Source organism: Schistocerca americana, chromosome 6, assembly GCF_021461395.2.
Source record: "Schistocerca americana isolate TAMUIC-IGC-003095 chromosome 6, iqSchAmer2.1, whole genome shotgun sequence".
Classification (NCBI taxonomy): domain Eukaryota; kingdom Metazoa; phylum Arthropoda; class Insecta; order Orthoptera; family Acrididae; genus Schistocerca; species Schistocerca americana.
In genome coordinates this window covers 272,987,080-273,014,512 of record NC_060124.1, presented here as the reverse complement: position 1 = coordinate 273,014,512, position 27,433 = coordinate 272,987,080, and the positions used below count along the sequence as shown (strand labels likewise).

At 38.1% G+C, this 27,433-nt stretch overlaps 1 protein-coding gene and 1 non-coding gene across 4 annotated transcripts in view; both read left to right on the top strand.

Moving 5' to 3' along the window:
* The window catches only part of LOC124619758, a 136,578-nt gene that overhangs the window by 103,606 nt on the left and 5,539 nt on the right, over positions 1-27,433 (top strand). For all 3 annotated transcript variants that reach the window (XM_047146337.1, XM_047146339.1, XM_047146338.1), the window contains exons 9-13: positions 2,195-2,279; positions 8,201-8,362; positions 10,131-10,267; positions 11,666-11,928; positions 20,310-20,414. In XM_047146337.1, the coding sequence (XP_047002293.1) occupies positions 2,195-2,279; positions 8,201-8,362; positions 10,131-10,267; positions 11,666-11,928; positions 20,310-20,414 (752 nt within the window). The remainder of the gene's footprint in view (positions 1-2,194; positions 2,280-8,200; positions 8,363-10,130; positions 10,268-11,665; positions 11,929-20,309; positions 20,415-27,433) is intronic.
* On the top strand, positions 23,820-23,894 carry Trnal-caa. The gene has a single exon. It is a non-coding gene; the product is annotated as a tRNA-Leu (tRNA).

Genomic DNA, 27,433 nt, shown 5'->3' with positions numbered 1-27,433 from the left:
TCCCTGCATTTATATACTGGAAATAGTCACGCATGTCAAAAAAAGCATACTGAGAAAAGAAAACCTTTTTCCTCAAAACAAAAGTGTCCATGACTACAGTACCAGGTCAAACAGTGACATACATGTCAATCATTGTAACACCACATTATGCCAAAAAGGTGTATATCATGCAGGAACAAAACTTTACAATAGATTACCAAGACATATAAAATCTCTTACTGAACTACAAAGCTTTAAAAAGTCTGTGACATCCTACCTTCTGAAAAACTGCTACTATTCAGTCTCACAGTATCTTATGCAAGAAAAAATGTAATTTGTATCTTTAATTGTAGAAATAAGTTATAAATATACAGTATTTCAAAAATTTGTAATTATTAACTGTATAGATCCAATTTGTCATAAAAATTTATAAAATTTATGTTTGATATTTGAAAATCCAATAGCCAAAAAATGTTTTCTGTCCAATATCCTGTGTACAATATATGTACTTAAAAAGAGATTTATATGGACAAATAAATAAATAAATAAATAAATATTTCATGAGTAACTAGCCATTGTCATGGTCCTTATTTTGCTTTCCTGATAACAGTTTTATTTTACTATAATAATAACATGCGAGGTTAAAAAATATCTTTTTATACCAAGTGGCATAATTTCTCCTTCTTCTTATTATTATTTCCTTTAACTCTTTATGTGGAGCATAGGGCTGCAACGAAGGATCGCCATTTTGTTCTGTCTTCTGCTAGTATCTTCATTTCTTCCCATACTATTCCTTGCTGATGGCCTTCTGCTTCAACTGACCGTCTCCATGTCATTTTGGGCCTGCCTCGTCCCCGTCGTCCTTGCGGGATCCAGTCATGTGCTTCTCTCACAATATGTTCATTTGGTCTTCTGAGAGTATGTCCTAACCATCTCCACTTCTTGCTTCTGATTTGCAGCTCAATTTGCTTCTGGTTTGTTCTTTCCCAAAGAGTTTCGTTATAGATGACATTTGGCCACAGCATCCCCAGGATGTTCCTCAGGCATCTGTTGTTGAATCTCTGCAGCTTATGGATTAGCTGTTTTGTCACTTTCCATGTTTCACATCCATAAAGGAGCACAGATTTTACATTACTTTAACATATCCGCAATTTGGTCCTCAGTGATATTTCCTTCATTCTCCGGTTAGAGCTTAGAGTTGTAAAATCTCCTGTTGCTTTGTTGATGTGACTGTTAATTTCCTCTGTTGCACCACCATCTGCTGTAATCATGCTTCCAAGGTAGCAAAATTTATCAACCTTTTCAATTATCTGGCTCCCAAGCTTAAGCTCTGCAGTGCTGTTATCATTTGCCCACATGTCTTTAGATTTTGGGCATTAATTTTCAAGTCAACTTCCTTCACTGCAGATTTCAGATTTTCTAGCTTCTCCTTCATGTCATTGAGGCTGTGGGATAGAAGGCAAAGGTCATCTGCAAAATCTAGGTCTTCTAGATGTGCCCCATTTTATCCCTCTCACTTTATCTATTGCTTCCACAATTACAAGATTAAGTACTATGTTAAAAAATATTGGTGAGAGCATGCAGTCTTGCTTAACTCCTGTTTTCACTGCTTTTGGATCTGAAAGCAGACCCTGATGTTGAATGTGGCATGTGTAGTTTTCATACATGCACTTGACAAGAGCTATTATTTTCTTGGGGATTCCAAAAGTTTGCAGTGAACTCCAAATTTTTGCTCTAGTTATACTGTCAAATGCCTTTTCAGAGTCTACAGAGAGTCTAATTTCTTAGGTATACAAAATTGCTTTGTGATGTAACTTTTTCTTTGCGATACCATCAGTGCTATTATTCACACAATTATGAAAGTGTTTTTCTCAGACAAAAATATTTCTGTTGTATGTGTTCAAATATAAATGGAATACAGTGACCATTATATCATTCACACTCATGGTGATAACATTCACTTAATATGACACAGAAAAGCCACATTGAAATACAAACAGTGGAGTAAATAAATGATAACAACTTGCCCTGCATATCGGACACATTTGGAAATCAATAACCAATAAGAGCTTGTGCTATACTAAACAGACTGTATAAAATTTTAAAATTTGCTATCAAATAAGCATATTCTTCTCTGAGAAATTGTCTTATACAACTGTTGTTATACCATAATTTCAGTGTCTGTGTTTGGTAACATGATAATTCATTTATTTAGGCTGAGGTTCTGAATGATGATCGATGTGACAGCAGTTCAGTGTGGACACAAAAGAGCCACAGCTGTGTCTGGATCTACAATCTAGGTAATTATTTTAATTTCTGTGAATATAGTACATACATGTTATCACATTCCATTTTGTACCTTCCAGCATCCAGAGACATTTCTGCAGCTAAAGAAACCATGTGTTTTGTTGCATGAAACCAACATTTTTGCATCTAATTTATCTCTTATTGATAAACCTCATGATTACTTGTCCTTTCATATGTCAGTGTTCGAATATAGTTAAATTGAATGTCTTAATCATCTTTAATATCACCTAATAGCTCTCATGAGGCAACACACTTGCTCACTTGATGATGCAATCATTACTACCTTGAGACTATTTTACCACGATGTCTTTTGCTTTTTCCAATGTCTTGAACTCTACCTAATATTTATTTTCGGCAACTTGTCAAGCCCCCATGAAGTTACCTTAGTAGATACTCAGCTCCACAACTCTTGTGGGTATACATGTTTTTGCTGTTGTCACTTGGTCTAGAGATACAGTTGTATGATTTCATTTTAGGTCTGAGATTATACTTTTTTTTGGATATTAAGAACAAGTTTATGAATGTTTGTTTTTTCTATTTCCTTCCAACATAAATAAAAACATATACCTGCATCATGTTCTGGGATGAATACCAGTACAGCTCCCACCAGGTTGTCAACACACAATTATGGCATGGAAAATGAAAACACAATCCCACTTCAATTTCTTACATGTATTTTAATCTGTCTTATGACAGACACATAGATATTCTGCATTTCACTTGTGAAAGCTTCTTTTGAAACAGTGGCTTGTCACATCATAGTTATGGTATCAACCAAGCCATCTGTCATGTTATGGTGTGTGTTCTTGTTCAAAAATTATATTTTATACAATTTTAAATTGAGCTGGAGGCCAATTTCAAATAAGTTTCAGTGTATTAATGTAATGAAATAAAAGTCATTGACTTTCTTGCATTTCAAACTTTGTGACAAGTAGTATGTATGAAAATGTTTCCTTGATGTGGTAATCTTTTTGAACCTCTTTACTAATTTGACTATTAAATGTTGGTTGAAATTAAGTGTTGTGGGACTAAATACCTTGTTAGAAGGTACAAAAATTTCGCTCCATGAAATGTACACACATCTTCTTGCCAAGCTGTTATTTCTTCTCTCACGGCACATATTTTAGAGCATTGTTACATAAGTGGTCATTTGTTTAGCCCTTTCTCACTGTGCACAGTTTTGTGCATGCAGCAAATGTATTTGAATGTTCTCCAACTTTAATTTTCACTCCATTTTACGAAAATTTTAAAAAGTTCATTGAACCTCATTTTAAAAATGGTTTAGTTGTAGTAGATTGTCTCCAGATAGATTGTCCTTGAAGCAAATTATAGAGAAATTAGAATTCCTGTATCAGCTGCATTGTGGTGATGCACTACGATGTGTTCATACCTTCCATCACGCGTTATAGCAGACAGTACATCACCCGGAAAAAGTCATTGTGAGCTGTAAGCATCCTAGGACAAGCGTTTTCTCTGTCACATACCTCTTTGCCACAACGCCTGCATTTTACCCACAAAGCATGCTACAGGAACTGCTCCCAACTCCGGAATTTCCTGTATTGGCACAGAACTTTCTACATGACAAGTGCAGTGATTAAATATTACTAATTTTATCATCACTTAAAGCCTTGCCATAGTGCTACAAGATAGGTTCACAGCAAAGGTGAGTCCCTTTTTTGTGCCTATTACACAGTCAGTATTGCAGGCTTCTCTTGATGCCTTCAGATACCTAGCTGGTATACGACTGACATGATATTTTGAGGTCTGAAAGATTCACCACCATCTCAATGTGGCCTTTTTGATCATGGAGTATCAGCTTCACAAAGTCTGTTAAAATATATTGAGTGTGGTGTAATCTGACCCCTTTCGGAACAAGGTAAAGTGTTGCGGCACCTTGCGTGTGCGTGTGGCTATTCGAGATGAAGTACAAACATTGTTAGATTAGTTCACCTATGGACCACAACTTTGTTATTGTGCCATGCAGTTGCTTCAGTTGTTGTAGTGGATTGTAACTACATCTCAGTTCAAGATATGTATTCATTTTCGCATTGCTCTTTTTGTTAGATTAGATGTGCTCACATTATCCATGTAAGTCCAGTTAATAGTGTATTGCATAGTTCTTCAATCCCTATATTAAATTAGTCACATTTCCTGTATCATAGGAGTCCTTCATGTTTTTTAAAGAGATTTAAGTTAACTGATCTCCTGTGACATGAACTGGTATACCACCTGTTGCAAGGTTTCTTTGGTCATAGACATTTTGGTAATTTTGAGCAACTGATAGTGACTTGTTAATGTTCCAATAAAGAAACTTTTCAAATCTGGACTTTCTTTCATTACATGCTCCCATGATTTAGCATTCCCTACTCATTTACCATTCCCTACTCACCTAGTAATACTATTGTATTGCGTATCATGTTCAGTGAGAAACAAATTCCCACAGCATGAACATTATCAATGGAAATTAGTTTTACTTAACTTTCTTGTTGTTGTCCTTTGTAGTTTTCTTTTTCTCATTGTGCTGTCGAGAAGATAAACTGATTCCGCTGAGTTTTGTATCCGTGCATAATATTAAGATGAGTAATAAGCTGTTCATATAAAATTTATTTAATATTGCTGGTACAACTTTACTTTTAAACCGCATTTACTCAGCTAACTTGTCACCCTTCTCTCTAGCAGACAGACAAACTGAATAACAAGTACAGACAACAACTAACTCATGCCGGAACATGTTATCTCAAGCAGAACAAAAATATAAAACACCAGCAGTACAGCAATCTTACAAAATATCAATTTTACATCCAGAGTGTTTACATATGATGCATTATTTCTTTTACAAATTCTTTTAAACTATTGCTCAGAATAAATCATGGACTTAATATGGTACACAGCAGATCCACAATTGAGAGGCATGATATTTAATATAGACAGATCTGCTTTAGTTGTATTACTTATTTATTCTAAACATGTCTTGTTTCATGATTTTAAAATCCCATCTTCAAGTGTATGAAATTATTGTATTGATAAAATAGAAAGAAACATTCCACATGGGAAAAATATATTAAAAACAAAGATTCCATGACTTACCAAACGGGAAAGTGCTGGTAGATAGACACAATAAAAAAGCACACAAACACACACACCATAGAGGATCTAATAGTTATACCACAAAGGCCTATAACGTCCTTGTCTGAAATCGTAATACCTATGTGCACATCTTATTCCATTTGGCATAAAAACGCACTCTCTATATGCTTACATGAATTGACGAATTAAATCATTAAGATTTGGCTTATAATACCAGAGTTCTTCAAGTACAATAACAGCTGCTGAATAATTTATTTTGTTTCCGTAGAATGGATATGTGTGTGTGTGCGAGTGTTGACCCGTCCTTTTTTCCCCCTAAGGGAAGTCTTTCCGCTCCCGGGATTGGAATGACTCCTTACCCTCTCCCTTAAAACCCACATCCTTTCGTCTTTCCCTGTCCCTCCCTCTTTCCTGATGAGGCAACAGTTTGTTGCGAAAGCTTGAATTTTGTGTGTGTATGTTTGTGTTTGTTTGTGTGTCTTTCGACCTGCCAGCGCTTTCGTCTGGTAAGTCACATCATCTTTGTTATATATATAATATATATATATATATATATATCAAACTTCTCTCATTCCTTCCCCATGAATTCTCTTTCTTTCCTCTGTCCATTTTGTCCCCTGTCTCTTGCGAACTTCATTCTCGGGTTGTACTTTCCAACTATTGATTTTTTGCCTGTATACATTTCTGTTTATAACTTCTGAAGAATTTATTTGTGCATTTGCTAGATCTGTTTTGGTTTCTTGTATCCAGGGTATGGTTTTCAATTTTTCAATGTATATTAAAATTTTGTGGGAGAGCCTGGGTGTTGGGAGTCTGTGGATATGACCGTAAAATTTTAGTCTTCTTTTCCGGATGTCTGCGGCGAGGTTAGATAATTTTTCTGTAGTTTTCCGAGACTGTAACCTGTATCCATCTTCCGTTCTTTTTGGGCCAAGAATCTTTCTGATAATTTTGCGTTCCTCTTTCAGGATGCCTTCCAGGTCGCCTTTTCTATGGAGTGTGAGTGTTTCGCTGGCATATAGTGCTTCGGGCTTGATTACTGTATTGTAGTGTCGTATTTTTGAGTGAATGGAGAGACACTTTTTATTGTAGATGTTGTGGGTTTTCCAGTATGCTCTTTTCAGTTTTTGCAATCGAACTTTTTGTGCAGTTTTCTCTCCCCCTGTGGGTTCTAGGACCTCGCCTAAGTATTTAAAGAATGGAACTCTCTCAATTTGTCCATATTTTGTAGTCAGTTTTTGAGTTTCAAATTTTGAGCAGATGAATTTGGTTTTTTGGAAGGAAATTTGTAGCCCAACTTTTTCGGCGCATTCTTTGAGAATGTCTATCTGTTTAATTGCTGTGGTCTCGTTTTCTGCTAGAATGGCCACGTCTTCTGCAAATGCCAAGCATGAAATTTTAATACCATCTTTAGATCTTCCTAGTTGTATAGGCTTCCAGTAATTTTGATTCTTCAGTTCTTTTTCCCATTCTCGGATGACTTTGTCTAAGACAAGGTTGAAGAGGAGTGGAGACAAGCCGTCACCTTGTCTGACACCGGTTTTGATCAGGAAGGGCTCTGATATTTCACCCAGGAATTTTATCTTAGAAGTTGTGTTTGTGAGCGTTTCTTTGATAAGGTTTAGGGTTTTCAGATCGAGTCCTAGCTCCTCAAGGATAATAAAGAGAGATTGCCTATCGATTGAATCATAAGCCTTTGCGAAATCAACAAAGGAACAAATGATCGGACTGTTTCTGACTGCTTTGTATTTTAGTGTTTATATATATGTTGAAACATTCCACGTGGGAAAAATATATATAAAAAGATACTCTTTGCGTTTACAAATGTCTGGTTGTGACTGTGTATGTGCAGATGGATGTGTGTGTGTGTGTGTGTGTGTGTGTGTGTGTGTGTGTGTGTGTGTGTGTGTGCGTGCGAGTGTATACCTGTCCTTTTTTCCTCCTAAGGTAAGTCTTTCCGCTCCCGGGATTGGAGTGACACCTTACCCTCTCCCTTAAAACCCACATCCCTTCGTCTTTCCCTCTCCTTCCCTCTTTCCTGTCGAAGCAACCGTTGGTTGCGAAAGCTTGAATTTTGTGTGTATGTTTGTGTTTGTTTGTGTGTCTATCAAGCTGCCAGCGCTTTCGTTTGGTAAGTCACATCAACTTACCAAACAGGAAAGCGCTGGCAGACAGACACAATAAAAAAATGAGAAAGTGCTGGCAGACAGACACAATAAAAAAAAACCACACAAAAAAATTTTTTTATTGTGTCTGTCTGCCAGTGCTTTCCTGTTTGGTAAGTCATGGAATCTTTGTTTTTAATAAATTATTGTATTGGTAACACGTAACAAGCAGTTGGGCCAGTCAGAGCAAGAGCTCCAGTCACTGCATGTTAGTGGAAACTGTCCCCCACCAGGCAACAGCATGGTAGGAAAGCCAGCCCCTACTTTCACTACTGCCTGGTGGCAGATAGTTTCTGCCAACATGCAGTGATTGGAGCTCTTGCACTGATTGGCCCGACTGCTTGTTATGTATTACCAATACAATGATTTCATAAACCGGCCATGGTCTGAATAAATAATTAGTGCAACTGAAGTGGATCTCTCTAAATCAATGATCATAAATTATAGAAATAACATTAATGAGAATAGTTATTATAATCCATGAAAAATATTTGTTTGTCAAGTGCTGTAGTTCTTTTTGATCATATCAAGTAGTCCAGTATATAATGAAAGTGGTACATTGACCTCTTCCATTACAGTGCACACATTTGATTTTCCTTCTGTTATAGTCTGTATGTGTAGGTTATTTAAATGAACCTTAAACTGATTTGTTTCATTTTCAGTGGCTGCTAAGGGAGTAGCTCCTACCGAAATTCCTGACGTGTCACCTGATAGCAGTATTTTTTACATCTACATTGGTTTGGGGGCAGCTGCTTCACTTGCCTTTTTTGCTGCCGTCATACATGCTGTGAAATATTTTAGGAGATACCTGTCTTATAATGAAGGTTAGTTTCTCAAAAAGGTATTATTTTTACACTTACCTGCATATATTTTCTGTATCCATCAGTGTCATTATGACAAATAAGTTAAAGATATAATGTAATTGGATGGATAAAAATCTACTCACCAAGCAGTGGCAGGAGAATACACATTTAAAAGGCGTGACTCTTTGCAAGCTTACAGAGACAGTGGCTCCTTCTTCAAGCAGAAGGGTTAAAGGGGAAGGAAGAGTGGGTAAGGAAAAGGACAGTTGGGGTTTAGAGGGGTAGAGTTTTGAAAAGTCTCCCTGAATGCTTGGTCAGGAGAGACTTACTGCACAGGATGAGAAGGAAAGACAATCACTCTTTCCCTCTCATCCCATCCAGTAAGTCTCCTCCGACCCAGGGTTTGGGGTGACTTATGTGAACTCTACCCTTTTCCTAAACCTCACCAGCCCCTTTTCTTCATCCCTCTTCCTTTCGTTTCAACCCTTCTGCCAGAAGAAGGATCCACTGGCTCCAAAAGCTTGCCTGTAGTAATACCTTTTATATGTGGTTCCTCCTCCCACTGCTTGGTGAGTAGATTTTTATCTATCCAATTACATTTAATAAGTTAAAGTTGGTAGATGGTGGAGATTGTAACAACCATTAAACTAAAGATAGATAGTTCAACATAAACATTCAGAGAGACTTGTTCTGCTTTAATTTTTTAATATTTTGTAAACATCAGATGATGGTTTAGTGCCAGATTTTTGCAGCAATGCACTAGAAGAAAGATCTGTCAATCATGTTCCTTGCCTAGTTGCTTAATAACAGCTGCCAAATATATTTTGAGATATTATATGTAATAATTTTGTACTAAGGTCCTCTTTTACCTGAAATCAAAAAGAAGAAAATAATAGCAATATTGTTTAAGACAGAGTGTCTTCTCACCTCCTGCTTTGACTCCCTGTAAGAACCTGTCACATAACCTATAAAATGCAAAAGAAGCCATATCATTTGAAATATTCAAGATAATAAGAGGGAGAGATAGAAAACTGAAAAAGAAAAGTCAAAATCTAACACTGGAAATTCCAGGTTGGAATATCAACAATATTAGGAAAAAGGTAGATTGCTACTCACCATAAAAATAACCTGTTGGCTTGCAGACAGGCTTGAGTGTATGTGTGTGTGTGTGTGTGTTTGTGTGTGTGTGTGTGTGTGTGTGTGTGTGTGTTCTTTGCTGAATAAGGCTTTGGCCGAAAGCTTTTAATGTGTAACAGCCTTTTCATTGTGCGCACTGCAAGTCAATGGGTCATCTTTATGGTGAGTAGCAATATATTCTTTTCATAAAGAAAAAGTAAAGATTAAAAATCCTGAAAAGAAGGGAAATTTGTCTTTCATCATACTGTAAGTGACCAAAGGTGCAGAGCAGTTTTCTTTCCTATTATTATTGGGCTTCAAAAATGATGTAAAATTAGGAATTGTTTATTCATGTTTTCCCTCCCCACCTACAGCAGTATTCTATTATTTTCCAAATATATTATTTCATGTACATATTTTATTATATTCTAAAAACAAAGATGATGTGACTTACCAAACGAAAGTGCTGGCAGGTCGATAGACACACAAACATACATACAAAATTCACAAAATTTGTTTGTTTGTTTGTTTGTCTATCGACCTGCCAGCGCTTTCTTTTGGTAAGTCACATCATCTTTGTTTTTAGATATATTTTTCCCACGTGGAATGTTACCCTCTATTATATTCATTTTATTATATTCTTACATACTTAATGCTCATCTTTAATTCTTAGGGGGCACCAAGCCACACTGGACGCCCAGAATATTTCCAAGAGATAAAATTCTGCTTTTGTATGCATGTGATTGTTCACCTTTTATGGACCTAATGACTACATTTAGAAAAATACTCCAGAAGGTGTCTTCTTGGGAGGTAAGTTGAAAGCAAACAAGTATTTACTACGAGGATGGTGAAGAATATCGTTTGTTAAATACTGAGGGCAAAGTCATTAAATTTATACATAAGAATAAGAAAAAAAGTCACAGCTTTCAGATGACATTCTAAAACACACAAAATATTGTCATATGACCTGAAGGGTGTCATGAATCTCCTCCTGTCATGAGATCGAAGAAATCTTCACTCTAAGAGACAAGCCACTATCTAATGACCCTAGTTCTGTTAAATTCCTGGAAGTTTATTTAGATGAAAAGTTATCCTGGGGCCAACATGTAAACTATATTAGTAGTAAGCTATCTAGAGTAATTTATTTATTAAGACAACTCAGAAATTGTGTACCTGAAACATACATCAGATCATCTTATTTTGCATTTTTCCAAAGTATAATATCCTATGGCATTATCTTGTGGGGTAACTGTAGTCATATACATGACATCCTATTGTTGCAGAAGAAAGCCATTATGATAATTACAAATTCTTCACATAAGGCTCACTGCAAACCCTTATTTACTAAACAAAAAATTATGACATTAATAAACCTCTATATATACAATGTCTTAATCTTTACGAAGAAGAACCTACAAGATGTGAAATGTAGAGAAAATGTACATTGTTACAACACAAGAAGCATCAAGCACATACACATACCTTACCACAGACTATCAAAATCAATAAATAGCTATGAAGTCACAGGGCACAAACTATTTAATAAGCTGTCACATGCTATACAGGATCTTCCTGAACATACATTCAAAGAAAGACTGCATGAATGGTTTATTGCCCACCCATTCTATGATATTAATGAATTCTTCAACTGTAAAATGCAGTAATCCAACAGATGACCCACTGTACATTTATTGTAATATAAGCTAAAATATTTCAGTAGTCAATACCTTATCACACTGTACTATAAATTGTCACTTCATTTAACGTTGTCAATTGCTGTAATGGCCTAAAGACAATAAAATCTTTTATTATTATTATTATTATGGACTTTGGATTGGTTGTGACTGGTAGGTGGGTTGGACAGGTCAAGGGCCAGGGTTGATCAAGCGGTGTGAGCCAAGGAATATGACTCTGGTAGCATGAGAAATGTAAGGATAATCTGAGACCCTTTGTGTGTTGGGTAGGATACAAAATTATGATTGCAGTACTTGTGAACTATGGTTGAAAAAGATGTAAGATTTACATTTTTTTAAAGAGCCTGGACATAGCTACACTGTATACAGAAACCATTACATCATATTGTTTTTTCAACAAAATGTAAACTTTAACTTGAAGGAGAGCCTTCAAGCATGTGGAAAAAAATTATGTTATAGAGAGGTTAATATAATGTTTATTGGATATAAGTAAAGTTCAGATGTGCTCTTTCAGGTTTGTGATGTCTTTGACCCACATCAGTGGAATGAAATTGCTATTGGCCGGCAAGAATGGATTCAAAGGCTGTTGTCTGAAGATGATACTGTGATAATAATTGTTGATAGTACAAGTGCAGTGTTACACCAGAATGCTCTGGAGAACAATTATATCATAAACTATTTTCAGCCAAGGCCAAATAGTGATCTCTTTACATATGCACTTCAGATGATAACCAACAATATACAAAGGAATGTTTACAAGAAGATTTTTGTTGTAAGGTATTATCCACTTCTAATAATATAAATAATTACTTTAAAGTAGTATTTCACATGCAGTGTATAGTGCTTCTGTTGAAAAGTTGAAGACATGGGGGGCTCTATGTCAGTGTTCACACATAAATAGAAACTTTTCAAGTATGCAATCAAATTCCCAGCAGTTCCCTCTGCTCTTGCATTTGGAACTTTATTTGTAAGTTATTCACAAGGATTGCTGCATACAACCAGAATTGCTATGGCGACTGAATTCACTGTAAACGCTTCAGTATGAGTTTCCATAAAAATTCTTCTGGGTTCTAGATAAGGTCACATTGTAAAATGATAAAAACAATTTTTTGGACATTATTGCATGTTGCATTTACATGCCTTGAGAAAGACCACTAGAAATAATGACCAAAATGTTGGTTTATCATTTTACAATATGATATGGTCTACAACCCAGAACAATTTTAAGGAACTGACTCAGACCGCAAAGCCTGGGAGCATAACTAAGCATGGGTTTTGCATCTAGATTAACTGTAGAACTGCAAATCATTTACACAGTTTTGAACATTAATAATAATAGAAAGATAAAGTTACCAATTTTTACTTTGTACTTCTTTGCACACCCAAAATAAATTAAAAGTAACTGAAAGTGCACTTCATAGTTGTATAATAACATTTCTGTAAGAATCCAAAAATTAATACAGAAAAATCCCAAATAAAGGTACAACACACTCACAAACAAAACGTATTTTGCCATTAATTTCATAGGATACAGATAAAGATTATTATCATTTTTTTATCTATAGGTCTTACACATCTTTTTTTAGATTAAAAAAATAAATAATTAAACAGTAAAGTCAACCACTCACTGTATTCTTGAGCCATTGAGCGATCAATAGTCACATAAACGAGACTCAACACATTGCTGAGATTTTCGCCAATGGGCTCTTTAGAGCTAAATAATAAAGAAAATATGCTTGCACATGTGTGGGCATGTGCACACACATTGCTACTTTGTCCCAGGCAACTAAATTTTCCCAGTGCTATAGTGTTAATGGGGTCTGATTAAAAAATAAGGTATATATGGGCAACTATGTTAGTTACACCTGTTTTTCTGGTGATCTGTTAATATATAATATTGTCAGCTCATTGCTGGATGATAGCCTTTGAAGCATTTGTTCTGTTAGTCAATTGTACAGTATCTTCTTCAGTGTCCTGAACATACAGCCAAACCTTTTTATAACTACCTGTGAAGAGTATAGAATTTAAAAAGCATATGAATACTACCCCATAATTGCTGCATCAAGTTGGGCCTAATTTGTGTGTGTGTGTGTGTGTGTGTGTGTGTGTGTGTGTGTGTGTGTGTGTGTGTGTGTGTGTACTCCAGCTCAAGAAAGGATTTAATCTGAAAGCTAGCAGGTTTCCCTTCTCTTTCGTGTGAGCCTGTCAATTACTCAACAGTTCTGCTATTTGGTTAATGTTCTCCTTTACTCCTAAAGTTCCCACCTGCAGAGTTCTGAGAAACTGGTGTCTGGGGGAAGAATCCAGATGGTGCGTGTGGTGAAACAGGCAACAAGGTCATGTTGTGCAGCATGTTTTGCAACAGGATATTGTGTGTTGCCTGTATACTTCCTCTACCTGTATCCATTCATCCTGATTGATGATGGGGTGGTAGTAATGCTGATGTAAAAGGCTAAACAGCGTTTACATAACAGCTGGTATATTACCTGTCATTTCAAATGTGGCTCTGCCTTCGATAGTATAGGTTTTGCCAGTTACAAGGCTGGAATAGATGGTGGTAGGAAGTGCACAGGGCAAGTTTTGGAGTGGTGATGGTCACAGGAGTAGGGGCCACAGGAAGATGGGTGCAGAAGGAGGTAGGGTCTGACAAGGATATCGTGGAGATTGGGAGGGTGATGAAAAGCTATTCTAGGTGTGGTGGACAATATCTCAGACAGAATGGATCTCAATTCATGGCATCATTTTAGAAAGTCATTGCCTTGTCAAAGTAGCTGATTAATACATTCAAGAAAAGGATAATACTGTGTGACAAGGAGTAAGCTCTGAAGTTGTTTTGTGGAGGGATCAGCAGTACCAGGATTGGATGTAATGGCCTGGGAAATCTGCTTTTGAACTAAGCTGTTGGAATAATTACGTCCAGTGAAGACTGGAGTGAGAGTGATGGTGTATTGCTATAAAGAGTCTGCATCTGAACAAATACGTTTGCCTTGAATGCCAAGCCTGTATGGGAGGGAACTTATGACATGGAAAAGTACAGTTTTTTGTTAGTAGGTTTGATGCAGATGGAAGTGTGTAGTTGAATTTGGCGATGATGAGATGAACATCAAGGAAAGTGGCATGGTATTTGAACAGGACCATGAGAAATTTAATTAGGAGAAGTTATTTAGAAATTCGAGAAATTTTTACAGATCAGCCTCAGTGTGAGTCCCTACAGCAAAGATGTCGCCATTGTACCTAAACCAAACCAGGGGCTGAAGGCTTACGGATCTCACGAGAGCCCTGTCCAAGCAACCCATGAAAAGATTGGTACTGGAAGGAGCCATCCTGGTTCCCGTGGCTGTACCCCTGATCTTTTTGTATGTCTGCACTTTGAAAGTGAAGTAATTGTTGGTAAGTATACAGTTGATTGAGTTGGCCAGGAAAGATGTCATGGGTTTGGAATCAGGTGCGCATTGACTGAGGAAATGTTCAGCAGCAGACAGACCATGTAAGTGGGGGTGTTGGTATAGAGGGAGATGGCATCAATCGTGACAAGCAAGGTATGTGGTGGGTGATGATAATGTTTGGTTTGTGGGGTGCTCAACTGCACGATCATCAGTGCCTGTACAAAGTCCAAATTCTTACACAACCCATTTTCTTTTCTTTTCTTTTTTTTTCGCAATTGAATCTAGACACTGTCACAAAAGATGAAGAGGATAATGATGAAATAATAAGGACAACACAAACACTCATTCCCTGGGCAGAGAAAATCCCCAACCCGGCCGGGAAACGAACCTGGGACGCTAGCCACCAGACCATGAGCTGCGGACATGTGTGGTGGGAGCAGGATGGTCACAGATTTCAGATGATCTAGGAATTGGTTGGTATCTTTAATATGGGGGGGGGGGGGGAGGGGGGCGGGGTGTCTTTGTACTATGGGTTGCACGTGTTGATCAACTAAGGCAGATATCCATTTGGTGGGTCCTTTGCAGCTAGAAACTCTGGGACAGCCAGGATGATTGGCTTAGTGGACTTTAGGAAGAACGTAAAAGTTGGAGGTGGTTGGTTTGGGTGAGGTATGAAGTTCTATGGATTGAGGTGTAAGTTCTTGTGAGGGGCCTGAGGTTTTTAGGAGGGACTGGAGGTTAGTTTGAATCCCAGGAATGGGCTCTTGATGGCAGATGCTGTACATAGACCTTCACTAACATAATCCTGTTGATCAAGTACCACTGTGGTAGATTCTTCGTCTGTGGAAGGATAATGATGGAATCATCATTTACATACATGGTCTATCTGCTTCTGAACATTTTCTTAGTCAATGCCCACCTGATTCCTAACCCATGATATCCTTCTTGCTCACTTTAATCAACTTCATACTTACCAGCAATTACTTCACCTTTGAGGGACTGACATACAAACAGATCAGGGGTATGGCCATAGGAACCAGAATGGCTTCTTCCTATGGCAATCTTTTCATGGGTTGCTTGGAGGGGGCTTTCCTGGAATTCATAAGCCTTCAGCCCCTGGTTTAGTTTGGATACATTGATGACATCTTTGCTGTATGGACTCATGATGAGGCTGATCTTAAAAATTTAAAAAATGTCTAAATACCTTCTCCTAATTAAATTCCACACGGGCCTGTTCCAAATACCATGCCACTTTCCTTGATTTTCATCTCATCATCACCAAAGGTCAGCTACACACTTCCATCCACATCAAACCTACTAACAAAAAACTGTACTTACATTTTGACAGTTGCCATTCTTTCCATGTCAAACGTTCCCTCCCATACAGGCTTGGCATTCGAGGCAAACATATTTGTTCAGATGCAGACTCTTTATAGCAGTACACCATCACTATCACTTCAGCCTTCACTGGACATCATTATCCCAACAGCCTAGTTCAAAAGCAGATTTCCCAGGCCATTACATCCAATCCTGGTACTGCTGATACCTCCAAAAAACAACTTCAGAGCACACCCCTTGTCACACAGTATTGTCCTTGTCTTGAATGTATTAATCAGCTACTTTGACAAGGCCGTAACTTCCTAAAATCATGCCATGAAATGAGATCCTTTCTGTCTAAGATATTGCCCACCACTCCTAGAATAGCTTTTCACTGCCCTCTCAATCTCCACAATATCCTTGTCAGACCCTATCTCCTTCTACACCCATCTCCCTATGGCTCTTACCCCTATGACCATCGCCACTGTAGAACGTGCCCTATGCACTTCCTACCACCACCTATTCCAACCTTGTAACTGGCCAAACCTATACTATCAAAGGCAGAGCTACCTTTGAAATGACAGGTCATATACCAGCTGTTACGTAAACACTGTTTGGCCTTTTACATTGGCATGACTACCAACTTGTTATCGGTCAGGATGAATAGGTATAGGGAGGGGTATACAGGCAGTAAACAATACCCATATTATGGAGCACAAGCATTATATATACTGTGTAATCAGTAAACTAAATCAACTGAGCCATGAGATAAAGTATTTCAGTCAGATGGCCATTTGCCACAAGTGAAAATTCATTAAGGCTGTCAGAGTAGCAATGCAGCCAGTTGCTATGAACTATGGGGAGAGCTTCAGGTGTTTTCTGTCGTGATTGCCAGTTACTGCAAGCCAGCAGGCTGAATGCATGTGGAGCAGTCCCACTGTATCTTTTAAACAAAATACTGGAGGTTGGAGGTATCATTAGATCATGATGGCACTGTGACAACCAATAAAAATAAACGTAAAATTTTCTTAGCAATAGCACTGGTTGCTGACAGTAACTGGTGAAAATTGATGTGAAATATTTCTAGCAATAAACATCTGATATCCCTCAGTCTTGAGCCTGTCATCCAGTTAAGGCAGTATGCCAATGCTTCCAGTAATGCTCACTGAAGCAGCAGGACCCAGTAGCATATGTGAAGCAGAAATGACAATCACAATCGCATTGATGAAATATACTGACAACAGTAAATGAAACATTGGTTGTTTTATCATAGTCTAATATGGACACACACCCCAAAGAATTTCACTGAAGTGGACTCAGCTATAAAAGACTATGTTGCTATACAAACAGTGCCTATACCATTAGGATTGATTTATACCCTGAGTACACATGCTGAATTGTCTCTAAGAGATTAAGGGAGTCAAAGCAAATCAGGAGCCTTCTACCACTGAGGTATTTCCCTTGTTCCAATACCTGCCTAAAACATGTGGCTCAATTTCATAGATGGATAAGTGATGCTGTAGATGATGTATTCAGTTTCTGTGGGTATTCCAAATGCATACTATGGATTGTGCGAACATGATAATGAGAAGTTGCGGCTGGATGTTGAGCAGTGGTTCACCAGTTGCAGCACAGAAACAGCTGGTTTAGTAGGATTTTATGGTGAATCTAATGTTACTACAGATTGCATCCAACATCTTTAAAGAAAAAGATCTAGCCAATTTTAACAATGCAGAACTGTAGAAGAAAGAAGTGTTGGTGGTGATTATTGTCACTGTCATCAGCCCTCGTCACCACCGCCACCACCACCACCATCATCATCATCATCATCATCATCCAGTGCCTGGAAGATTATTTTAAATGGTTGATTGGTTGCATTGTAATCATATTGCTAATACTCTAGCACAGTGTTTATAATGTACAGAATGGTCTCGTAAATGCTTACAAGAATTACAATGTTTGCATATCTCTGCAGTTAAACTTTGTGACACACCAGTTAGGAAAGTGTGATCTACATTGCGCTCAGCTGTGAAAGCCAGAAATCATTTGGCTGGGGACAATGAGCACACTGGCATATCTGAACAGGTTAAACATAAAGCATAAATGAAAAATTAGAAGAAAAGTGTCAAAACACGGTAGACCAGCATACTGTATGGGCCCGCTCAGGGTAAATGTAACAGGTGAAAGAACATAAACAGGATCACAAAAAGGTTACCATTAGCTTTCTCCTCAAAAATGGGCAATGCATATGTGAAATCCCTGACAACATGGTCCCGGTAGTGTGTGCTGAACAGATGAAGCACCTCTGGGTGGAAGTATGGTAAAAATATATAGAATAAAATAATCATTTGAAAAACCTTATGAATGAACACTGTACTGAAGAGTTGAAGCCTCATTCCAGAATGCACTTACTTCCACGGATTTGTTTTGCATTGATGTTACTGAATAATATCATAAATTAATATTCAAATACTACATAAGGTCAGTTAATTTCTGTATTTTCATTAGTTTACTTATAATACTTTAACCAATTCTTTTTCTTACTCTTGTTCTTGTTCTTATTCTTATTCTTCAACTTCTTTACTTGCCCATAATAACTTTCACTATCTTCGACGAATACGATCTTGTCTTAGAATTTGGATTCTCTGTGTGGAGAGAATTTTCTAATTACAATATGGCTGTTTAAAGTATTGTAGATTAATTGATGGAAATATGGAACTTAACTGACTGTATACAGTAACCAATTATTTATTTATGACATTGTCCAGTAACATCAATACAACGAAAATGTGTTAAACTGATGTTTTTAGGTTTCTGTCAAAAAAGTTAAAAATTCTTTTTGTTATTCTTTTCTTGTCTAGCCTTTTTAGATGCTCATACAATACAGCTCTTCTCCTCTGTCTAATATTTGTTCTATTCGTTCATAAACTTATTTATTACTTCTTAATTTCCATTTTCAATTCTCATGTTCTGGCATTAATTTTCCTGACTATTTTCCTTTCTTTGTTTTCTGTTTCACCTAATTGTTTGGCTGTATTTAATTAAAGGAATTTTGAAGCATAAAGGCATTCTGGTCTAATGACAGTATTATATGGCATAGTTTTGCATTTGTGGATAAAGATTTCTTGTTATACAAGCTTTTGTTAATTGAAAACCCATTTCAGCTTCCTTGCTCTCACTAAGTTAGCATCTTAGCCAGAGTATTGTTTGTATTATTTGACATATATATTTAAATTTTGTAGCCTTTTCTATTCTTCCATAATCAGTTTCCATGTATTTTGGTGTCTCCTTCACATCAGTCATATACAATACATTTTCAAAAGATATATATATAGTCCCATTTTAGAATGTGTCTCTTGTAGGAGATTTATTTCTACTGTATTTTTATGATTGTATATATGTTGCCTTCACTAACTTTAAGTTTACCCACAGTGTGCCTATGCAGCATGTTTGTCTACCATGTTTCAACACATTTCTATAATTTTCATGTAGGCTTTAATGTTAAGCACTTTCAGGTATGCCAGTGTGCTTGTTATCCTCCACCAATTCATGCAGTGTTAGATTGACAGCCTCCACAGCAAAGCATAATGCAAATCAGGCTGTCTTGGCTGATGTGTCACAACTTTCGATTCCTTAAGGCAGGTATTACCTGTGCAACTGGATTCTTGGTTTCCTGTCAGAAAGGTTACAGTACACGAGAATGAGATTTTCACTCTGCAGCGGAGTGTGCGCTTATATGAAACTTCCTGGCAGATTAAAACTGTGCGCTGGACCGAGACTCGAACTCGGGAACTTTGCCCTTCGTGGGCAAGTGTTCTATCATCTGAGCTACCAAAGCACGGCTCAGGGCCTGTTCTCACAGCTTCAATTCTGCCATTACCTTGTCTCCTACCTTCCAAACTTCACAGAAGTTCTTCTGTGAACCTTGCAGAGGCAAAGGTCCCGAGTTTGAGTCTCGGTCCGACACACAGTTTTAATCTGCCAGGAAGTTTCGTTACAGTACACGGCCATTGACAGGAAGCTATCTGGATTCCCCATAGAACCCTTAATGTATATGAACAATTTAGGAGACAGACTGTGCAGACCTTTTGGATTGTTTGCAGTTGATGCTGTCATTTATCATCTAATAAAGTCATCAGAAGATCAACATGAATTGGAAAATTGGATGGTGAAAAAAGTAAAATTTCACCCTAACAACAAAAAGCGCGAGGCCCACCACACCAGTAATTAAAAAAAAATTTATTAAATTTGGTTTACATTATAAAACACAAATTTAAAGGTTGTCAGTTCCTCTCAATTTGTGTATTTTATCAGGCTACACAACGAAAAATTATAGAATAACAACATAACCATTGCTCTCCACACATCTCAGATATTTAACAAATTTATTTAATGTATGGAATAAGCAAACTGACGCTCATTTAAACGTGTATGACTTCTTTTTTCTGTCTACAGGTTCAGTGGTTTCTCAGAAGATGGGCAGACACTAAGGCATATTGCTCCACTACGAAGATATATATTGCCTGATCACTTCCATCAACTCCTCAGCAGCCTCAAAGAGTATGAAATTTTTACTACATACTCATTCTTCAAAACTTTCTGTTTCTTGGAGTGGACAATAAACAGGGTGAATCACATAAGGCATAACACCCCTTTTATTTTGTAAATGGTTGCAGACATTGAAATGAGGTATTTGGGGAAACAATAGTAAGTAAAGAGGCACATACTTTGGTAAGTGATAATGAGTCTTAACTCTTATATTGATCAAAATATTGATACAAGCATGATTTTTTTTAAAATGGAAAGATATACATAATTAATGGCATCTGAAAGTGCTTGAAAAGACATTTGTCTGACAGCAGGTTTTTTACCTTTAAGAAGCATTCAGGCAGACAGGTCAGGCTTTTTTTTTTTCTTTTCAAAATTAAGAAACCTCATTCAGTAGTTTCTTTCACCATAAACAGGGCTGTTTGTCTTTATGAAGTGTGAATGGCCAACATTTCCATTTCAGCTTTGATGAGTAAACAGCAATGGGGAGGGTTTAAATGGACAACTGCTTGACATAACCATAGTTGTTTCCACTAAAACCTGGAACTGCACAAATATTTAAAATGGTTTCTCTGAGACCCATATGATGCCCCAGAAGCTAGCATACAATATAGTTCCATACACAAAAATCATAGCTGACCCTGTATTTATGTCATACAGGAAATGAGGTTTTATCTGAGTAGTGTAGATCTGTCTTGCTCCATATAACAATGGAGCCTGGCATTAGAGCTTTGCTAATGGTGATTACACTGCAATAATTGACTCTGCCTGCATTTCTTAAATTCTTTTGTGAAAGGTTTCTGTGTCAATATTAACAAGTTCTATATAACTGTAATTGTCTTTCCAAGACCTACTGACAGCAGTTACGGAAAGTAAACAGTTCCATAGAAAAAAAATTTAAAAGAAACTTGCTTCAGTATCTCATTCGATATAAGAGTTAAGACTCTTTATCACATACCAAAGTGCATACACCTTACCATACTTTCATTTGTTGAAAACCTCATTACGATATCTGTAATTGTTCATGAAATAAAAGATGTGTTATGTATTACTTGATTCACCCTGTATATTAGTACACCTTTAACAAAAATATCAGAAATGTTAGACTGATACTCATAACATAGAGGAGGCACTGAGTGACAGATAGACACATTTAAAAATGGACTAAGCATAGGAGAGAGTCCTTCTCAATATATAGAAAAACACATACACAAACAATTCACACACACATGACCGTTGTCTCTGAGTGCTAAGACCCAACAGTGGTGAGCAGTGGTCTCAGCTGAGGTAGGTAGTGGTTGTAGGTGTGGGGAGGAGGATAACAGGATAGAGGTGGTGAGAAGTTGCAGTAATGCTAGCTGTGCGCAGGAACATCATGGGGAGAGGGTGGTGGGCTAATACATGAAGCATCAAGAGGCTGTGATAGCAGTGGTGGGAGAAGAGAGAAGCAGATGAGCGAGAAGAGCTATGCAGGTGTGTGCTGGGGAGCACAGAAAGTGTGTGTAACAAGAAAACGGATAGATACGGGGGACAGGAACTATCAAAGGCTAAGCTCAGGTTGTGTGGTGGGGTCATTACATAAACAAAGGTGGTGCTGTATAGAAGGTTTCCACCTGTTCATTTAAGAAAAAAGTGATATTGATGGTAAGAATCCAGATGGCCTAGGCTATCAAGCGTGGTGTGAACCAGGGTGCAACGATTTAGAAGCAAGGGTGGAATGGGGATGGATCAGGATATTGCATAGATCATGTGGACAATGGAGTACCATTGTGGGAGGGATGAGGAGCATAGTGGGGAGAATATTTCTCATTTCAGTAGACAACGAGAGGTAGTCAGAACCCTGGCAGAGAGTGTTATTCAGTTGTTCCAGTCCTGGATGTTACTGAATCATGAGGAGAGACTTCTTTCAGGTAAGTCAGTGGGCATGTTGGGAGACCAGGTGTGAGAGAGCTGTTTCTGAACAAGATTGGGAGGCTAATTTCAGTCTTTTTAAGGTCACAGTGGGTGCTTCATCATATCTGAAAAGTAACTTCTTGTAACTCTATATGCAATGATCACAAGTGGCAAGGCTGTATGGAAGGGATTTTATGGTGGGAAATGGGTAGCAGCTGTCAAGATAGAGGTATGTTGGTGGTTGGTAGGTATTATGTGTGTCTGCTAGGTGCAAATTTGATGAATATATGTGAGAAGTGGCAAACACATAGCTGCACGTATGGTCAACATAGGCATGTTGCCATGTTTTGAAAGTGTTGAGACCATTGCTACAGGCTGACTCAGAAGTTACTGAATCACTGAGTGCTTGTTAAGTGAGAGGAAAGCATGTTTGGTTTGGCAGGTGAGAAATAAACATAAGAAAGTAGAGGAACAAAAGGACGAACACTGAATAATGTAATGCAATAAAGAAAAGGAAGAAAGGGAAACTGAACTGGTTTGTATGATGGAAGAGAATAAACTAGACAAAATCAAACAACGAAAATCCATGATCAAGGAATAACAATATTATATAGGATAGAATGATACTCAACATACAGAGGAGATGATGAGCAGCAGTAACAAGTATTTTTGAGTAGGCTAAGCTGTTAGACAGACAGGGAAAAAGACAAGCACAATTGACACACACACACACACACACACACACACACACACACACACACACACACACACGTGACCACTGTCTTCTCCAGCTGCTAAAGCCCTACTGCTCTGAGCAGTGAGGTTGGCTGAGGTATGTTCGAGGGCGTGGCCTGGGGGGGGGGGGGGGGGTTTATGAGGGGAGGGGGTACAAGAGGTGTGGAGGGAGAGGGATAGCAGAGTGGAGGTAGGGTAAGATGGTGTAGTCCTGCCAGTGAGAGTGTGTAGGAATAGTGCAGCATCAGGAGGGGGAAGGTGGGGAGGAAAGAAGCACAGAAGGGGAAAGGAATATTCCTCAAATTAAGTCTTGATTTTTGATACTAGTAGTTGAATGCTTTTTTCTGGGTTGACAAATCTTATGAACATGTCTTGATATTTCTTTAGGCTTTGCTCCATTATCAAGGTAACAAATTTTAATCATTCATAAATATCCAGAATGAGATTGTCACTCTGCAGCAGAGTGTGCGCTGATATGAAACTTCCTGGCAGATTAAAACCCAGTTGGTAGAGCACTTGCCTGCGAAAGGCAAAGGTCCCGAGTTTGAGTCTCAGTCTGGCACACAGTTTTAATCTGCCAGGAAGTTTCACATCAGCGCACACTCCACTGCAGAGTGAAAATCTCATTCTGAAAACATCCCCCAGGCTATGGCTAAGCCATGTCTCCGCAATATCCTTTCTTTCAGGAGTGCTAGTTCTGCAAGGTTCGCAGGAGAGCTTCTGTAAAGTTTGGAAGGTAGGAGACGAAGTACAGGCAGAAGTAAAGCTGTGAGGACAGGGCATGAGTCGTGCTTGGGTAGCTCAGTTGGTAGAGCACTTGCCCGCAAAAGGCAAAGGTCCCGAGTTCGAGTCTCGGTCCAGCACACAGTTTTAATCTGCCAGGAAGTTTCATATCAGTGCACACTCCGCTGCAGAGTGAAAATCTCATTCTGGAAACATCCACCAGGCTGTGGCTAAGCCATGTCTCCACGATATCCTTTCTTTCAGGAGTGCTAGTTCTGCAAGGTTTGCAGGAGAGCTTCTGTTTGAAAGGTAGGAGACGAGGTACTGGCAGAAGTAAAGCTGTGAGGATGGGGCGTGAGTCGTGCTTGGGTAGCTCAGTTGGTAGAGCACTTGCCCACGAAAGGCAAAGGTCCTGAGTTCGAGTCTCGGTCCGGCACACAGTTTTAATCTGCCAGGGAAGTTTCATTCATAAATATATTAGGAAAATACTGATAGAATGTAAATAATTTCGGAGTAGAGGAGACCACTCACTGAATAGCAGATGCATTGAGTCATCAACAGGCACACACAAAAGAGAAAGAAAACTTGATAGCTTTCAGAATTAATCCTTTCTCCAGCAAGTGTACTGCACACACACACACACACACACACACACACTGACACAGTGTTAGCAGGATGCTCAATGCCATGATTTCAGTTTGTCTGGTTAACTGGGTGAGCGGATTGGGGGGGGGGGGGGGGGAGAGAGAGAGAGAGAGAGAGAGAGAGAGAGAGAGGAGGAGGCAGGAAGGTGGGTTGGGGATGGGTAGGTAGTGGCCCTGAGAGAGGCAGCCAGTATATTGGGTAGGAATGCGGTGGAAAGGTGTGGGAGGTGTATGGGCTAATGGGCTAGGTATGTGATGCACAGGTGCCAAAACCGGTGGAGAGTGTCACATAATGGAGGTGATGTGGAGACATAAACAGGTGGGGGGGGGGGGGGGTGATATGACAGAAAAAGTGGAAACTGTTGGGTGGAGAGTACTTGCTCTGCACATGAGGTGTGGCCATTATTTAAGTAATGACAGTTGTGATGTTGGGGATAACCTGTTTTAACACTAATTTGTGAAGATGGTCTGTGACTGAAACCAGTTGATACTTGGGTTTTAAATAACAGAGAGCTGATGGTCAAACATGTATTTTATACATTACTTCGTGGCTGTTAATAGTCAGCTTTGAAAAAAAGATTTTTGTGTGTTTGTATTCCCTTTCACCTGCTTCATTTGCTGAATTTTTATATTTTCTTCTTTTTTCAGTTAAATACAATATTTTCCATGTTATCCTAGGATTTCTGCTAGGCCTTTTTACCCATTTTGTCCTCTGCTGTCTTCATTATTTCATCTCTTAAAGTTATCCATTTGTCTTCTACTGTATTCCTTTCCCCATTCTAGTCATCTGCTGCTTATTGCTCCCTCTGAAATTCTCAACGACCTCTTGTTCTTTCAACTTATCCAGGTCCCATCTCCTGAATTTCCTACCTTTTTGCAATTTCTTAAGTTTTAAACTACAGCTTATAACCTATAAATTGTGGTCAGATTCCACATCTGCCCCTGGAAATGCCTTACAATTTAAAATATGGTTCTAAAATCCCTGCCTTACCATTATATAATCAGTCTGAAGCCTTCTGGTGGCTCCAGACCCCTTCCACATATACAGCCTTCTTTTATTATTTTTAAACCACATATTAGTGATGATTAAATTGTGCTCTGTGCAAAGTTCTACCGGGCAGCATCCACTTTCATTTCCTTCCCTCAGTCCATATTCACCTACTGTGTTTCCTTCTCTTTCTATTCCAGCTATTGAATTTCAGTCCCCCATCACAATATAATGTTTTGTCTCCTGTAACTATCTGGATAATTTGTTTTATGGAATCACACAGTTCTTCAGTCTCTTCATCATCTGTGGAGCTTGTTGGCATATAAACTTGTATTACTGTGATGGCTGTGTCTATCTTGGCTACAATGATGTATTCATTATGCTGTCCATAGCATTTTACTCACATTCCAATTTTCTTATTCATTATTAAATGCACTCCTGCATTACCCCTATTTGATTTTGTATTTATAACCCTGTATTCTCCTGACCAGAAGTCCTGTTCCTCCTGCCACCGAACTTCTATAATTCCCACTATATCTAGCTACAACCTATCCATCCCCTTTCTAAATTTTCTAACCTACCTGCTCAAGTAATGGATCTAACATTCCATACTCCAATCTGTAGAGCACCAGTTTTGTTTCTCCTGATGATGAAATGCTCCTGAGTAGTTCCCACCCAGAAATTCAAATGGGGTATGGTTTAACAACAGGATGTTTTACGCAAGAGGAAGTTGTCATCATTCAACCATGCAGCAGACCTGCAGGCCCTTGGGAAAAATTACAGCTGTGGTGCACCTTGCTTTAAGCCATTTGCACTATCAGCAGAGCAAGCCTGTTTCGGTTGATGATACAAGGCCAGCTCAGTCAATCATCCAGACTGTTAACACTGCAACTACTGAAAAGGCTGTTGCTCCTCTTCAGGAACAATACAGTTGTCTGGCTTCTCAACAGGTAGCCCTTCATCATGGTTGCACCTATAGTACATGTATCTGTATCACTGAGGCATGCAGCCCATCCCCATCAATGGCAAGGCCCATGGTTCATGACAAGAATAGTGTAAGAAATTACATGCAATTGTAGGCAGGTTGTCTTCATAATCATCTTTCAACACTACCATGATCCAGCCTTCCCCATTTTTAATACACATTTTCTCATTTTGCCAAGGAGTGTTGCTGGTTGTAGCTTTTAGGTTAGGGATATTTTGACTAATAACACAAAATCTTGAGACACAATATTTCAATGTTTTATTTTCCTGCTTGAGTTAAATGTATTTTGGAGCTTCAATGGCTACATTAAAATGTTACATTAACTGTGTTTGTTTGTCATCTTCATTTGAACATGAAATGAGTGCCTTGTTTCTGAAAGAAAGTTAGCCAAGACTTAGTCAAAATTCATTCAAAAACTTTGTCAAAACCTTCAAAACTGGGGTGAAATGGTAATTCATACTCATCCCTAAATTCTATAATTTCATTCATCACTTGCAAATATATTCAACACTAAAGCTAACTTGTTCCTTTACTTGGTTAAAAACCACTGTCTTCTTCTGTGTGGATGGCGATAATTTCAATGACTACTATTCTCATTGTGGAGAGGATCTCTTGTGTAGTTTATTAAAATGTTTCCTGTTTCCTTTCTTTTAAAATTGAACAGTTACAGCACTGTTGCAGTTTTGTGAAATTATCTTTACCCACAAGTATTCGTTGAGTAGTTTTACAAGTTATGTTTATATTACTTTGCCTCCAAATTTAACCCTTCTTACTGAAAGAAGTCAGTTGCCTGGTCCTATCTTACCATTCATCCATGAGTGCCAATTGAGACTGTGAAAGACGTGCTATTATTCACAATACCCCCTATTACTTAAAACTCTGGAGGACTTTGTTACATCTTACATAATCTCTAAGGGATGATTTATGTAGGATACTCATCTCACAGCAATTACATATGCTATGTCAGACAGTTTGTAAGAAGAGTTTTGACAAGATCCAAAAGAGCTTCCAATATAAATTGGTTTTGTCCATGCTTTACCTGTCCTAGAGAATGTTATGCAGC